This window comes from Marmota monax, unplaced genomic scaffold, assembly GCF_021218885.2.
Source record: "Marmota monax isolate L192 unplaced genomic scaffold, Marmota_monax_Labrador192_F-V1.1 WCK01_AAM20220418_F8-fsc00854, whole genome shotgun sequence".
Lineage (NCBI taxonomy): Eukaryota > Metazoa > Chordata > Mammalia > Rodentia > Sciuridae > Marmota > Marmota monax.
Window position 1 is genome coordinate 1 of NW_026692248.1, and position 12,516 is coordinate 12,516.

General features: G+C 42.2%; 1 protein-coding gene across 1 annotated transcript; it reads left to right on the forward strand.

The window, feature by feature from the left end:
* Positions 1-7: 7 nt before the first annotated feature.
* LOC131423856 (endogenous retrovirus group K member 113 Gag polyprotein-like) lies at positions 8-3,325 on the forward strand. The gene is made up of 2 exons (XM_058576219.1): positions 8-355; positions 394-3,325. Exon 2 carries the CDS (start codon positions 632-634, stop codon positions 1,574-1,576), a length of 945 nt encoding a protein of 314 aa, XP_058432202.1. The 5' UTR covers positions 8-355; positions 394-631; the 3' UTR covers positions 1,577-3,325.
* The last annotated feature ends 9,191 nt before the right edge of the window (positions 3,326-12,516 follow it).

The window sequence follows — 12,516 nt, forward strand, 5'->3', positions numbered from 1 at the left end:
TGTGGTGAGCCGCTTCTGCCGTTTCTGCAGATTATGGTCGCCATTACAAGATGGCGCTGGCTCCGCTGTGGTCTGTGACAAACAACTTCTTATCTGGGAAAGTTGGCACATGATTTTTCACCACCCTGTGAGAAAGCTCCACGCGGCAGCTTTGCATTGGGGCTTGGGATGCTTTATTAAGGCTGGGAGGGGCATCCGGGAGAGAAGAAGAAGAAATATCAAGGGCCTGAATAAACTGCTGAAAGAAGATTCCTGAGTTGCGTCTTCCTTGCGGGCAAGGGGTCGCGACAAGTGGTGCCGAGACCCGGGAACCAGAACTTTCAGCAGTCAGGGGTGGTGCACCGGTTAGTCCCAGGTAAGTGGGATCCGCGACCAAAGCGGGGTTAGTCCCAGGTAAGTGGGATCCGCGACCAAAGCGGGGCAGCTCCTCTGTAAAGAAAGAGAGAGCCTTACATTTTATTGCAGCTGCACTGTGTACTTTCGCTTTTGTTTTCTGTGTTTCTTTTGTTGTGTCATTTCGCTTTTGTTTTTTGTGCTTCTTTTGTTGTTGTGACGACAGGGACGCTCCCCTGTAAAAGGAAGAGAGTGGGGACTTTTGTACTTTCACTTTCTTTATAGCTCTAAAAACATTATGGGTGTTGCTTCTTCAAGCCCAATTTTGTTGGCCCTAGATGGGTTGTTACATTCAAAAGGACTTAAGATAAAGCAGAGTACTTTGCAGATGTTTTTAAGAGAAGCTGATATAGCGGCTCCTTGGTTTGCTTTTTCAGGGAGTCTTACGGTTCCCAGCTGGGACAAATTAGGGAAAGATCTAGATTTCGCTCATGAGCAAGGTACCTTGCAGGGTGGCGTTATACCACTTTGGAAGTTAGTTAGAGGATGTATAACAGATGGTAAATGCCAGGAAGCTGTAAGTGAGGGTCAAGCTATTCTTGAGCAGCTGCATGAGGAAAAATCTGAAGGATCATGTAGTGAAGTGGCAGAGAGTATTAAAAGTAACAGTAGTGAGAAGGCAAAAGAGCCTGAAGATAAAAATAGGAGAAGGCTCTACCCAGACTTGACCGAATTAAAAACGCCTGAGAACACAAGCGACTCAGAGAGTTCTGAGGACCTTGATATATTGTTACAACAACTACATAAGATAAAAATGAAAAAGAAGAAAAAGGAGACACAGGGCACGCAGGCCTACTGTAAGAAGGGGAAGAGAGTTAACATCGGTCAACAAAACTCTGAGGAGGAGGAGGTAGAATATCTAGAAGAAGATATGGTGCCGATTGCCCCACCTCCATATGTGGGGGGGAGCCAAGGTTCCGGGAGATCTTTTCATGCACAAGTTTGGAGGACAGTTAATACAGATATGGGACTTGCATACCCTGTATTTCAGGACAATAACAGGGGAAGATATCATGAGCCTTTAGACTTTAAGATAATTAAAACCTTGGCAGAATCTGTCCGCACTTATGGCATAGATGCCGCTTTCACTCTCACTCAGGTGGAGGGACTTACTATATTTTGCATGACTCCCTCAGATTGGGCTAGTCTAGTCCGCGCTTGTGTTTCCCCAGGGAAATATTAGGAGTCCAAAGTTGGCTGTTTAATGTTTCTGGAAGTACCCAAGACTCGGAGCGAGGTAGGAGACTTAAAATTTCTGCAAATAATTCACAATTATCTAATGCTACATTACCCTCCGCAGCAGTCTGTCTCCAATCTCCGTTCCTGTTTCTTTTGGCTAATGTTACATTACAGGGGATGCTTAATTGCTCTAATATTACCTGTTATTTGTCTGAGTGTTGCAATGGCTCCTGGACTACGGCAATGGTTATGAAATTTCCAACCTTTGTCCCGATCCCGGTTACTGCAGATCCAGAGTCATTTCCTATTGTTGAACTGATTAGAGCCCGTAGAGATTTTGGAATTACGGCAGCTATAGTGACAGCTGTGGCGGTGTCTGCTGCTGCAGCAGTTACAGCTGGAGTAGCCATGGCCAGCCAGGTACAAACTGCTGCCACTATTAATCAGGTTATTCAACAAACATCCACCATACTTGAATCTCAAAGTAGAATTAATCAACACATTTTATTTGGGATTCTGGCTGCTAATCAAAGGATAGATCTACTTCAAGCTCAAGTTGAGGAATTGTCTGATCTAGTACATTTGGGTTGTATTGATCAACGTGCACATTTATGTATAACCTCTGTCAGATTTTATGATTCCAGAAATGCCTCCCACATCATCGGGGAGTATCCATCCGGAACCTGGTCCATGGAAGCAGAAAACTTGATCCAGTCTCAACTAACTCAGATTGCTGTTCTGAATAGCACCCGTGTCGAACCAGTGACTTTGGGTCAATTCACCAGTTGGCTATCCTCTGCCTTTTCCTTTTTTAAGGAATGGGTGGGAGTGGGCATTTTTGGTGCAATGTGTTGCTTCAGTGTTGTGCTCTGTTTGTGGCTTCTCTGTCGCCTTAAAACTCGCCATGCACACGATAAGGCTATGATCATACAAGCTCTTGCAGCTTTAGAAAATGGCAACTCGCCTCAAGTCTGGCTTGCGCATCTTAAGCAGTAAACCTTTGTCATGGTCGTTACACCCCAAGTTATTATAACATTGCACTGGGATCGACATGACTTTCCTTGTTATTCTCTTAGTGTTGGAAAGCCCTTGCACTCTGCCGGTCTTACTGCCATTGCACGCAGATGGGTTTCCACACTAGTGCTTTTCTATCGCCTTGAAGTTCGTGCCTTTCTTTCAGGGTGCTGTCAACTTGTTTGTCATTATAAATAGCCACAGTTCAGCCTCAGCTATCCCCCTTCGTCCACCATCGTCACGATACAGGATGCGAGGCAAGGCACTGCACTTGAGTGATCCTTGACGAGGACCTCAAGGAGAGCATGTCCTATTGCATGCGGGTTAGACGCGTCCACGCCCCGCCCCACGAAAAAAGGCGTCGGCTGATATGGCCTCAGATCTGGGGAAGGGCCCTCCTTGGGACTGAGCCATACTATGCAGCCACTTCTGCACAGTGGGATAGGACCTCTACTCTCGCCTGTATTGTTTTAAGAAAACAGAAAAGGGGGAACTGTGGTGAGCCGCTTCTGCCGTTTCTGCAGATTATGGTCGCCATTACAAGATGGCGCTGGCTCCGCTGTGGTCTGTGACAAACAACTTCTTATCTGGGAAAGTTGGCACATGATTTTTCACCACCCTGTGAGAAAGCTCCACGCGGCAGCTTTGCATTGGGGCTTGGGATGCTTTATTAAGGCTGGGAGGGGCATCCGAGAGAGAGAGAAGAAGAAATATCAAGGGCCTGAATAAACTGCTGAAAGAAGATTCCTGAGTTGCGTCTTCCTTGCGGGCAAGGGGTTGCGACAATAATCGGTTCCAGTGTGTATTTATTTCTGGGTTCCCTCTCCTCTTCCATTGGTCTACTGCCTCTTTTTATGCCACTACTATAGTGTGGCTCTCAGGTACAATTTGAAATAAGGTATTGTGGTGCTTCTAGCATTGCTCTTTTTGTTCAAAAATGCTTTAGCTATTCTGGATCTTTTTTGTTTACACATAAATTTTAGAATTTTTTCCAATTCTATGAAGAATCTCATTGGTATTTTGTTGAGGATCACAGTGAATTGTAGATTGCTTTGCATAGTATGGGCTTTTTAACAATAGTAATTCTCTTGATTAATGAACATAGTAGGTGTTTCCAACTTCTAGTGTGTTCTTCAGTTTCTCTCTTCAGCATTTTGTAATTTGCATTGTAGAAGCCTTTTACACTCTGAGTTAGGTTTATTCCTAAGTATTTCTTCTTCTTTTCCTTTTCTTCCTCCTCCCTTTCCCCTCATCTTTCTCCTCCTCCTCTTCATTGCTATAGCAGGATTACTTTCCTGATTGCTTTCTCAGAGAATTCATTATTGATGTAGACAAAAGTGACTGATTTTTGCATGCTAATATTAAATCCTACTTCATTGAGTTTGTTTACCAGTTCTAAGTCTTTTGATGGATTTTTTTTTCAATTTTCTAGGTGCACAATGATATCATCAGCAAGCTAGGATAATTTGACTTCCTACTTTAATGTTTGTAAACCATTTACTTTCTCTTGCCTAATTTCTCTGGCTAAAATTTCTGGTACTATGTTGAATAAGGTTAGTGAGAGAGGGCATCTTTGTCTCGTTCCTGATCTTATAGGAAGTGCTTTCAGCTTTTCTCAGATAATATGATGTATAGCCTTTATGATGTTGAGACATGATCCCACCATGTGTAATTTATTCAGGGTTTTCGTCATAATGAGAATGCTGAATTTTTTTCATCTGTTGAGATAATCATATGATTTTTGTCCTTGATTTTATTTATATGCTTTATTACATTTATTGATTTGTGTTTGTTGGATCATTCTTGCATCCTTGGAATGAAACAAACCCAATCATGGTGTTATATTTTTTATTGCATTATCTTTTTAAGTGCTATTAAATTGAATCTGAAAGTTAAAATACTTGAAGATTTTTGTATCTATATTTATCAGAGATATTGGTCTATAGTGTCTTTTTCTGTTGTGTCCTTTATAGATTTGTTAGCAAGGCAATACTGACTTTATAGAATGAGTTCGAAAGCTTCCTTTCCCTGTTTTATGAATTAAGTTAAGCAGCATTGGTGTTAGTTCTTAAAAACTTTGGTAAAATTCAGCGACGATTACGTCTGGTCCTAGGATCATTTTTTTTCTTCTTTTAATCTGAAAACTTTTTATTACTGCTTCAATCTCATTTATTGTCATCAATATATCCAGGTATTTTGTATCCTCTTTGTTGAATTTTGGTAAGTTATATGTGTCCAGAAATTTTCTCATTTCTTCTAGATTTTCTAATTTATTAGGCACAGAGTTTTTCAAACTTTCCCTAATGATCATTTGAATTTCACTCTTTTCTATTTTTAAGACTCCTTTTTTAAGTCTAACTTTATTTCCTTGGTCCTTCTCTTTCTTTTTGTCAGTTTAGCTAAGGGTTTGTCAATATTATTGTTTCAAAGAAGCAACTGTTTGTTGTATTGATGCTTTATATTATTCTTTTAGTCTCTAATTTATTTATTTTTTCTCTGATCTTTACTATTTATTTTCTTCCATGGATTTGGTTTGTTTTTGTTTTTATAAGACAGTATGATGAATCATGGCATTATTTAGTTCTGTTTTTATTTTTTGATATAGGCATTCATTGCTATAAGCTTGCCTATTAGCACTGCTTTCCTTGTTCTGGTATGTTATGGTTACATTTAATTTGATTCAAGAAGTTTTAAAATTTACCCTCTGATTTCTTCTATAATCTACTGTTCATTTAATAGTGTATTGCTCAATTTCTCTGTGTATTTGGGATTTCTGCAGTTATTTCTATTTTCTTTTTATTGTGATCAGATAAAATACAAGAAATTATTTCATTTAGAAAACATTTGGTAGGAGTTCTTCCATAATCTAATATATGGTCTATTCTGGAAAACATATTTTGTGCTGAAGAAAATAATGTGTATTTTACAACTGTTGGATGTAATATTTTGTAGATGTTTGTTAAGTCTATTTAATTTATAGTATAATGTAAATCTGATGTTTCTTTGTTGATTTTTTAGTCTGGATGATGTATTTATTGTGGCCTATCTTTCCATTCATCTCTAATCATGTTTGTTTTTTAAAATTGGGTGCTCTAAGACTCATTGCTAATGCATTTATAATGATTATATCTTTGTGATGAATTGTTCCCTTGATCAATACATAGTGACCTCCTTTTCTCTTCTGATTTTGTTTTAAAGTCTGTTTTGTCAGTTATAAATGTAGCTACTCCTTTTTGCTTTTGGATTCCCTTTACTGGGAGCATCATTTTCCATCCTTTCACTATCATTGTGTGTATGGTTTCGTACGTGAGGTCAGTTTCTTGTAGGCAGCATATTGTTAGGTCCTATTTTTTAATCCATTTAGCCAATCTACATATATGGAAAATTAATAATATTTACATTCATGGTGATTATCAAAAGGTATGTACTTGTTCCAGTCATTTTGTTCTTTTTTACTTCTGTGGTTTTGAATATTTTATGTTTTTTTCCTTCCTATCTTATTCATCTTGGAAGTTTGATGGTTTACTATTTAGATAATGTATGATTCTATACTATTTCTAATGTCTACTCCTTTAGTGGGATTCACTTTCTCACATTTGCTGATTATTTTATCTCCCTTCCTCCTCTGGGTACAGTATTCCCTTTTGTACTATCTTAGCTTTTCATCACTGTGACACAATACCTGAGAAAACTCTTTAAAGAAAGGAAGATTTATTTTGCCTCATGGTTACAGAGGTTTCATTCTGTGGTTGGCCAGCTCCATTCCTTTGTGCCTAAGGTGAGGCAGAACATCATAGCAGATGGGCTTGGCAGAGGAAAGTTGCTCACTTCCTGGCAGCTGGGAAGCAGAGAGAGGGACAGGAAGGGTCTGGAGACAAGACATATTCCACAAGGGCCTGCCCCCAAGGACCTACTCCTTTCAACTAGACCCCACTTCCTACAGTTTTCACCACTTCCCAGTAATCCATTCATATTATGAAGCCATTGATGGATTAATCCACTTAGGAGGTCAGAGTCCTCTTGATTAAATTTTTTCCTAAAAGCCCCACCTCTGAATACTACTGTACTGGGGCCTTTGGGGACATTCTGGATCCAAACTATCACAAGTATCTTCAGTGATGCTGGTCTAGTGGTCATGCCTTCCCTTAATTTATTTTTATCCAAGGTCTTTATCTCCCCTGTTTTCTTGAAGACTAACACTTCTGGATATAGCAGTCTTGTTTGGCATGCTACTCCTTTACCCAGACTTTCTTCTTTTTAAATATCACCAGTCGGAATGGATTATAGTCAAGCATATGGACCTTAGTTTACCTTAATTACTTCCTTAAAGGCCCTATTGCCAAATAAAGTTCCATTCTGAAGTATTGGTGATTGAGACCACATATGAGTTTGGGGGCATATAACTCAACCATAATAGGCAGGTGTGGAGAGATTGGTTGTCTCTGGCGAGCATCAGGGTCTTAGGGCCACCACAGTGTTTGTAGCAGGGGTGTTCATGGGGCCTACGGATGAGGGTGGGGTGGCATGGCTAGAGAAGCTCTGCCTTTGTTTCCCCAGCAAGTGACGATAAGTGACCTCATGCATAAGTCAGTCAGTAAACAGCCCAGGGACAACCAGGGTCTCTAGGACTAGTCAAGTGGTAGATTGCTTGATAAAATGAATAGTACTGTGTAAAATGTCAGATTTAATATCCATAGACTATAAATCCAAAATCTAAAATAATTGTACAGAATATTATGAATTATGAATCCATGTGACATAACCTAGAAAAAAATAGTGTGATGTCACTAAATACCGATTTTGTTTACCCATGAGGCCAATCTGATGTTTATAATGAAATTGTGTAATTGATACTGTAAATATGTGATCAGTTTAGAGACATGCTAGAAGCTTAAACACACATTGGTTCCCATCTCACTGCATCAGGCCACCCCCACCAGCACCTGTCATCCCAAAAGGATGTGACGAAACATCAGTGTGTCTTGTCAATACTGTTGAATAAAACGGAGTCATTTAGCATTTTTCCACCAGTTGGCCTAATGGAAGCCAGTGTCAATGTGGGTTCAAGTCTATGGGGAATGAGAGCAACAAGAATGATGTGACAGGTTTGTCTTAAGTAAAATGTGTCCAATTAAAAGTGCTGTCCTCAATTCTGAGATTATGCCCTTCTTAAATTTTGCATTAAAATTTACTTACATTTAAGAAATCAATGTCATAAATTCAGTTGTTTTTAACTTTCTGTTTTGTTTTAAATATTTTACTTTTATACTTGGCCAACACAAAACAAAGAAAATACGTCACACTTGGATTTGGGAATATCAGTGTTTTGTTTATTTAGAGGCTCCATAAATGTATAAAGTTGAAGATTGTCCCCATAAAGCAGCATCTCCTGGGCCTCAGAGCAGTTCCAGGAGCCGTGCAGTACAGGCAGCTTGTGTGGGGACCTGTGTGTGCATATCAAGCAGAAGGGGCATCCTTATTTTCCTCATTGTTAGTGAGCAGGTGGTAGGGTACCTCCCTGATCCTTGACAGTCCAGGTCCTCATGGATCTGGGATCTGCAAGTGAAGAGGAGCATCCTCCATGCAGAAGGTCTGAAGGGGGGGGGGGTCTCTACAATTATTCCCTCTAAGCAGAGGTTGGTGATCCCAGCTGTGGGTGTCCCTCTGTAGGACTTGCTGATGTCATTGTCTAGTTATCATTGAACAACCCAGCATGGCCTTGTGGCGTAAGAAGGTTCCTGCCAAGAACCTGCATACTATGATGGGAGTAAGTAGGACCCTGATAGATTTCATGCTCTTGTAGCAGGACTTCATCTGCCAACTGACTAGTAAAACCAGTGGTAAACTAATCACAGCTGCAAGAAATGAAGCATTGTGAAGAGGACCTTGGAAATGCATTTATTATCCTGACAGTAGCACTGAACTTACTCTGAGGGTCGTAGCAGAGCCATTAGCAACAGAGGCTTTTATTTGTATTAAATGCTGAGCAGTCCCTTTTGTATAATATGCTGTGATTTTTACAATATATACTGTTAACCTTCTTTATCTGCAGTCCTCGTCTATGGATTCAACTAACCTCCAGTCAAAAATATTGAGAAAGAATGATTTGTCTGTATTGAACACAGACTTTTTTCCTTGCTGTTATTCCCTTTACAGTACTGTATAACAGTTATTTACCTGGGCCCAGAGCCCATGGGAAACATGAAGTGGCAGGGCACGAGCCCTCCCAGATCATCTGAAGTTCCGTACACTGGGAACACTCCTTCTGTGCACTGTGACTGTGGCACTTGGGCTGGGGAGCATCCTGACTTGGCTTCTCTTGAGCAGTGACTGAGACTAAATTCTGACCTGCTTAGAGGTGCCGTCTCTCTCAAGTGGGGTGCTCAGGGTGCACTGGAATATACCTGGAGAGAGGACCTGACTGGCACCTCTGTAACTGATTTGCTGACAGTGAGCCTGGGGCCGAGATGATAATGACGGCCCACAGGTATCACTAACCAGACACAGTGCCCACCGTTTTGCATGAATTAAGTAAATCGCCATGTTCTTAGGATTCAGATGTGGAAATAAGAAGCTTGCCCTGGATCACACAGTGGGTGTGGGTGGGGAGTGATGCTCAAACCTGCTAGCATGGCCTCTTTTCCTGACCCATATGGGTTTCTGGACTCTCTGGGAGTGTGGCCAGGACTCCTGACCCTACAGATATGCTCAGGGGGCCCTTGGCAGGGACTAGTGTTTACTACTGATTCTAAATGCAGAAAACAGGCCCCTTTCCTCACCCAGGGAGCAGCTCCTGGGGCAGGTGGTTGTTAGTTGTTCTCCACCTTCCGTGGGATAATCCACAGTTCCCTGTGGAAAGGACAAACCTTCTGTTTGTGGGGGAGCACATACACTCTAAAGCTGATAGATGCCTGATATTCTCTTTGGGAAAGCTGCAGTTGTCCTTATGAACAATGTTAATAAACAGAGAGAAGTAGACATTTCAGGAGCACCCTTTCATCAGCTTGTTGTTAGCAGGTTAGCATGGAAAGCCCCTTGTGCAAAGGAGAACTGTGGAAGGACTCACTCCTGCCTTTGGGAAATATGGAGTGTGTCATCCACACCCAGGGCGGTGCCAGCCCTGTGCAGGTATCCTTGGCTGCATCGGATGGAAGAGAATGGAAGGGAGAAACTGCCATTTCACTGGGCTGTGGGTTTATCCTTTCTTGTAGAGGAAAAAGAAACATTTTTTCAATAAACCTGAAATCTGTGGCACTACTAAAGGAGGAGGGAGGGTGCAGGGCAGATAATCTTTTTAACTAGAAAATATGCCTTACCTCTGCATAATTCTGAGAATTGTTGTTAGAGAATCTGAGCATTATTGAAAGTAAATTCTAAGAAAACCATATTTATTATAAGTTTAGTAATCTGTTACCAATATTATTTCAGGGAATATTTTGGAAAAGTATTTTGTTAACTGGAATCAATCCCATTGGCATTAGTAAATAAACATTAATAAAATGGGATAAAATATATTTAGATTATTTGGGTTTTCCCATTATCACTTTATTTATTAATTTTAGTAGGTTAGCAAGATAAAGAAATCAGAATGTTCACCTTGTTCACAATCATGGTCACTAGCACAACTCAGTAATTTATGGAAATTTAATATTTCTTTGGTTAATGACCATAACAACTGTGGGTTAGAGCTGAGGCTAGTAAAAACCTGTAAAGGAAGGAATTTTTCAGGTCCACACTTGGAATCTGCAGTTTTTTTTTCCTGTTAGAAGGCTGTGACATTACAAAGGAACAGAAGTTCTTGAAGATTTTCCCAAGCAGAGAAGACCATTTGGGGGGCCGTGTTGAGAGTGTGTCAGTGTTTCAGGATTCTGGCTAGAGAACAAGGCTTGGGTGGACACTCTTGTGTTTCCAGTTGGCTGAGTGTTTTCAGATCCACTGAGAAGGAAGAAAGGATGTGGGGTGTCTGTGGGAAGTCAGTGTGTGTCAATTCTCTGTGGGAACTTTGTGAGGTGTCTGTGAGATGTCTTCGTGTGAGTCTCTCAGAATCTGTGTAATGTCTGTATGAGGTCTCTGTGTGAAGACCCTCCATGTGGTCTCTGTTCTGAGATATCTCTGTACTGTGTCTTGGTGGTCTCTGTGGTGAGTTCTTTGTGGTGAAGAATCTCTGTGGAGATGTTTCTCCAGGGTCTGGAACTTTAAGGGAGGTCTCTGTGAGGACCATGTAGCAGTGAAAGGCTGTGGCAGGTCTGTTAGGTCTCTCCTGGTACAAGTCTCCATCAGAGGTCTCTCTGGGAAGTCTGTGTCAGGGGTTCTGTGAGATATCTGCATGAGGCTCTGAAGTTGGTATTATTTCTGAGGGATGTCCTTGGGTGTCTGTAACTACTGTGTTGGAGGTTCTTTGGTGGTCTCTGGGGCAGTCATTTACTTGGGTCTCTGAAGAGCTAAGTGGAAAGATCTAACTTGTGTCTGACAGAGGATTCTCTGGGGGTCTCATACCCATGTGTCTCTGTGGGGTCTACTGATTGTCGGCATTACTGCCCTCCATAGATACAGAGGTGACAGAGCAGAGGGCACAGTGACTTCTCCCTCATGCTTCTGGCTGTCCCTCAGTGTCACTGTCTGTGGCATTATCCCCTCAAGATCCTTGGGGTCCACATCCAGCTCCTCTGCAGTAGGAACCTGCCTCTCTAGGCTCTGAGAGGACCCAAAGGGGCCAGATTCAAGGAACTAATTCTCTTCTATTCCATCTGCTTTCTGGGTCTATTCTTGATGGTGGACCCACTCTGTGGTCTGCTATGATCCATGAAGGGACGGGACTTGGCTCAGGAGTGGCCTGTAGGACCTCTGCCTGCACCAGGAAGGACTCTCTGACCCCACCCGCATATGTAGTACTGTGAAGCATCAGAGCAGGGTCATGCCCACATCATCTTCCTTGGTGGCACCTCCTGCATAGGACTCTCCATCAGGGAACAAATAGGGCTGAGAGCCCCGGAGTGGTGCCAGGGTGAGTGGCACATCCCCTATGTTCCTTTGTCCTTTTCCCAGGCTGCTGTGCTTCTCATCCACCTGTATGCCAAGCCCACGCTACTCTGCTTCCTTTCTTGGCTCCATTCTTTCTAATTCTCCACATCCCACTCTCTGCTCACTGTGCCCCACTATACATGGCCTATTTATTTATTTATTTGTTTGTTTGTTTGTCTATTTATTTATGGGGGTTGAACCTAGGGGCACCTACCCACTGAGCCCCAGCCCCAGCCCTTTTTAATATTTTTTATTTAGAGACAGGGTCTCTCTAAGTTGCTTAGGGCCTTGCTAAGTTTCTGAGGATGGCTTTGAACTTGCAGCCTGTGTCAGCTGGGATTACAGGCATGCACCACTGCGGGAGTCTGGAGATTGTTATTGTATGCCTAGTTGGGCCCCAAGGGGGATACAGTGGACCATGGACAGGGGTGTTACACCTAAATGGCCCTTAGCAGTCAAGTCACAGTTCCCACACCCACACATGTGGTGCTCCATGTGTGGTCCTGGCCAGTGCTCTTGAGCGTAAAGAAAGCAGGGGCAGAGATGGGTGACATGGCCATATCATAAGGACTGAACTGACAGCGGCTTTTGGGGCCCATTTCCATGCCAGCCTCTATCAGGCAAAGCAGGGTTCCTAAGGCAGACTTGTAATCTCAGCTCCTCAGGAGGCTGAGGCAGGATGATTCCAAGTTTGAGGCCAGTCTCAGCACCTTAACGAGACCCTGCCTCAAAATACAAAAAAAAAAAAAAAAAAAAAACTAAAAGGGCTGAGGGTATAGCTCTGTGGCAGAGAGCCATGAGTTCAGTCCCCAGGACCATACCCACTACCCCACCCCACACAAAGATATGAGAGATTAGACTCCCCCACCTCTGAACTCAGGGCCAGCACACTAAGCCCCTCCATAACTT

Bases quoted from the DNA above. Each gene is read 5' to 3' on its own strand.
- LOC131423856 (XM_058576219.1), top strand. From the start codon at position 632: ATGGGTGTTGCTTCTTCAAGCCCAATTTTGTTGGCCCTAGATGGGTTG.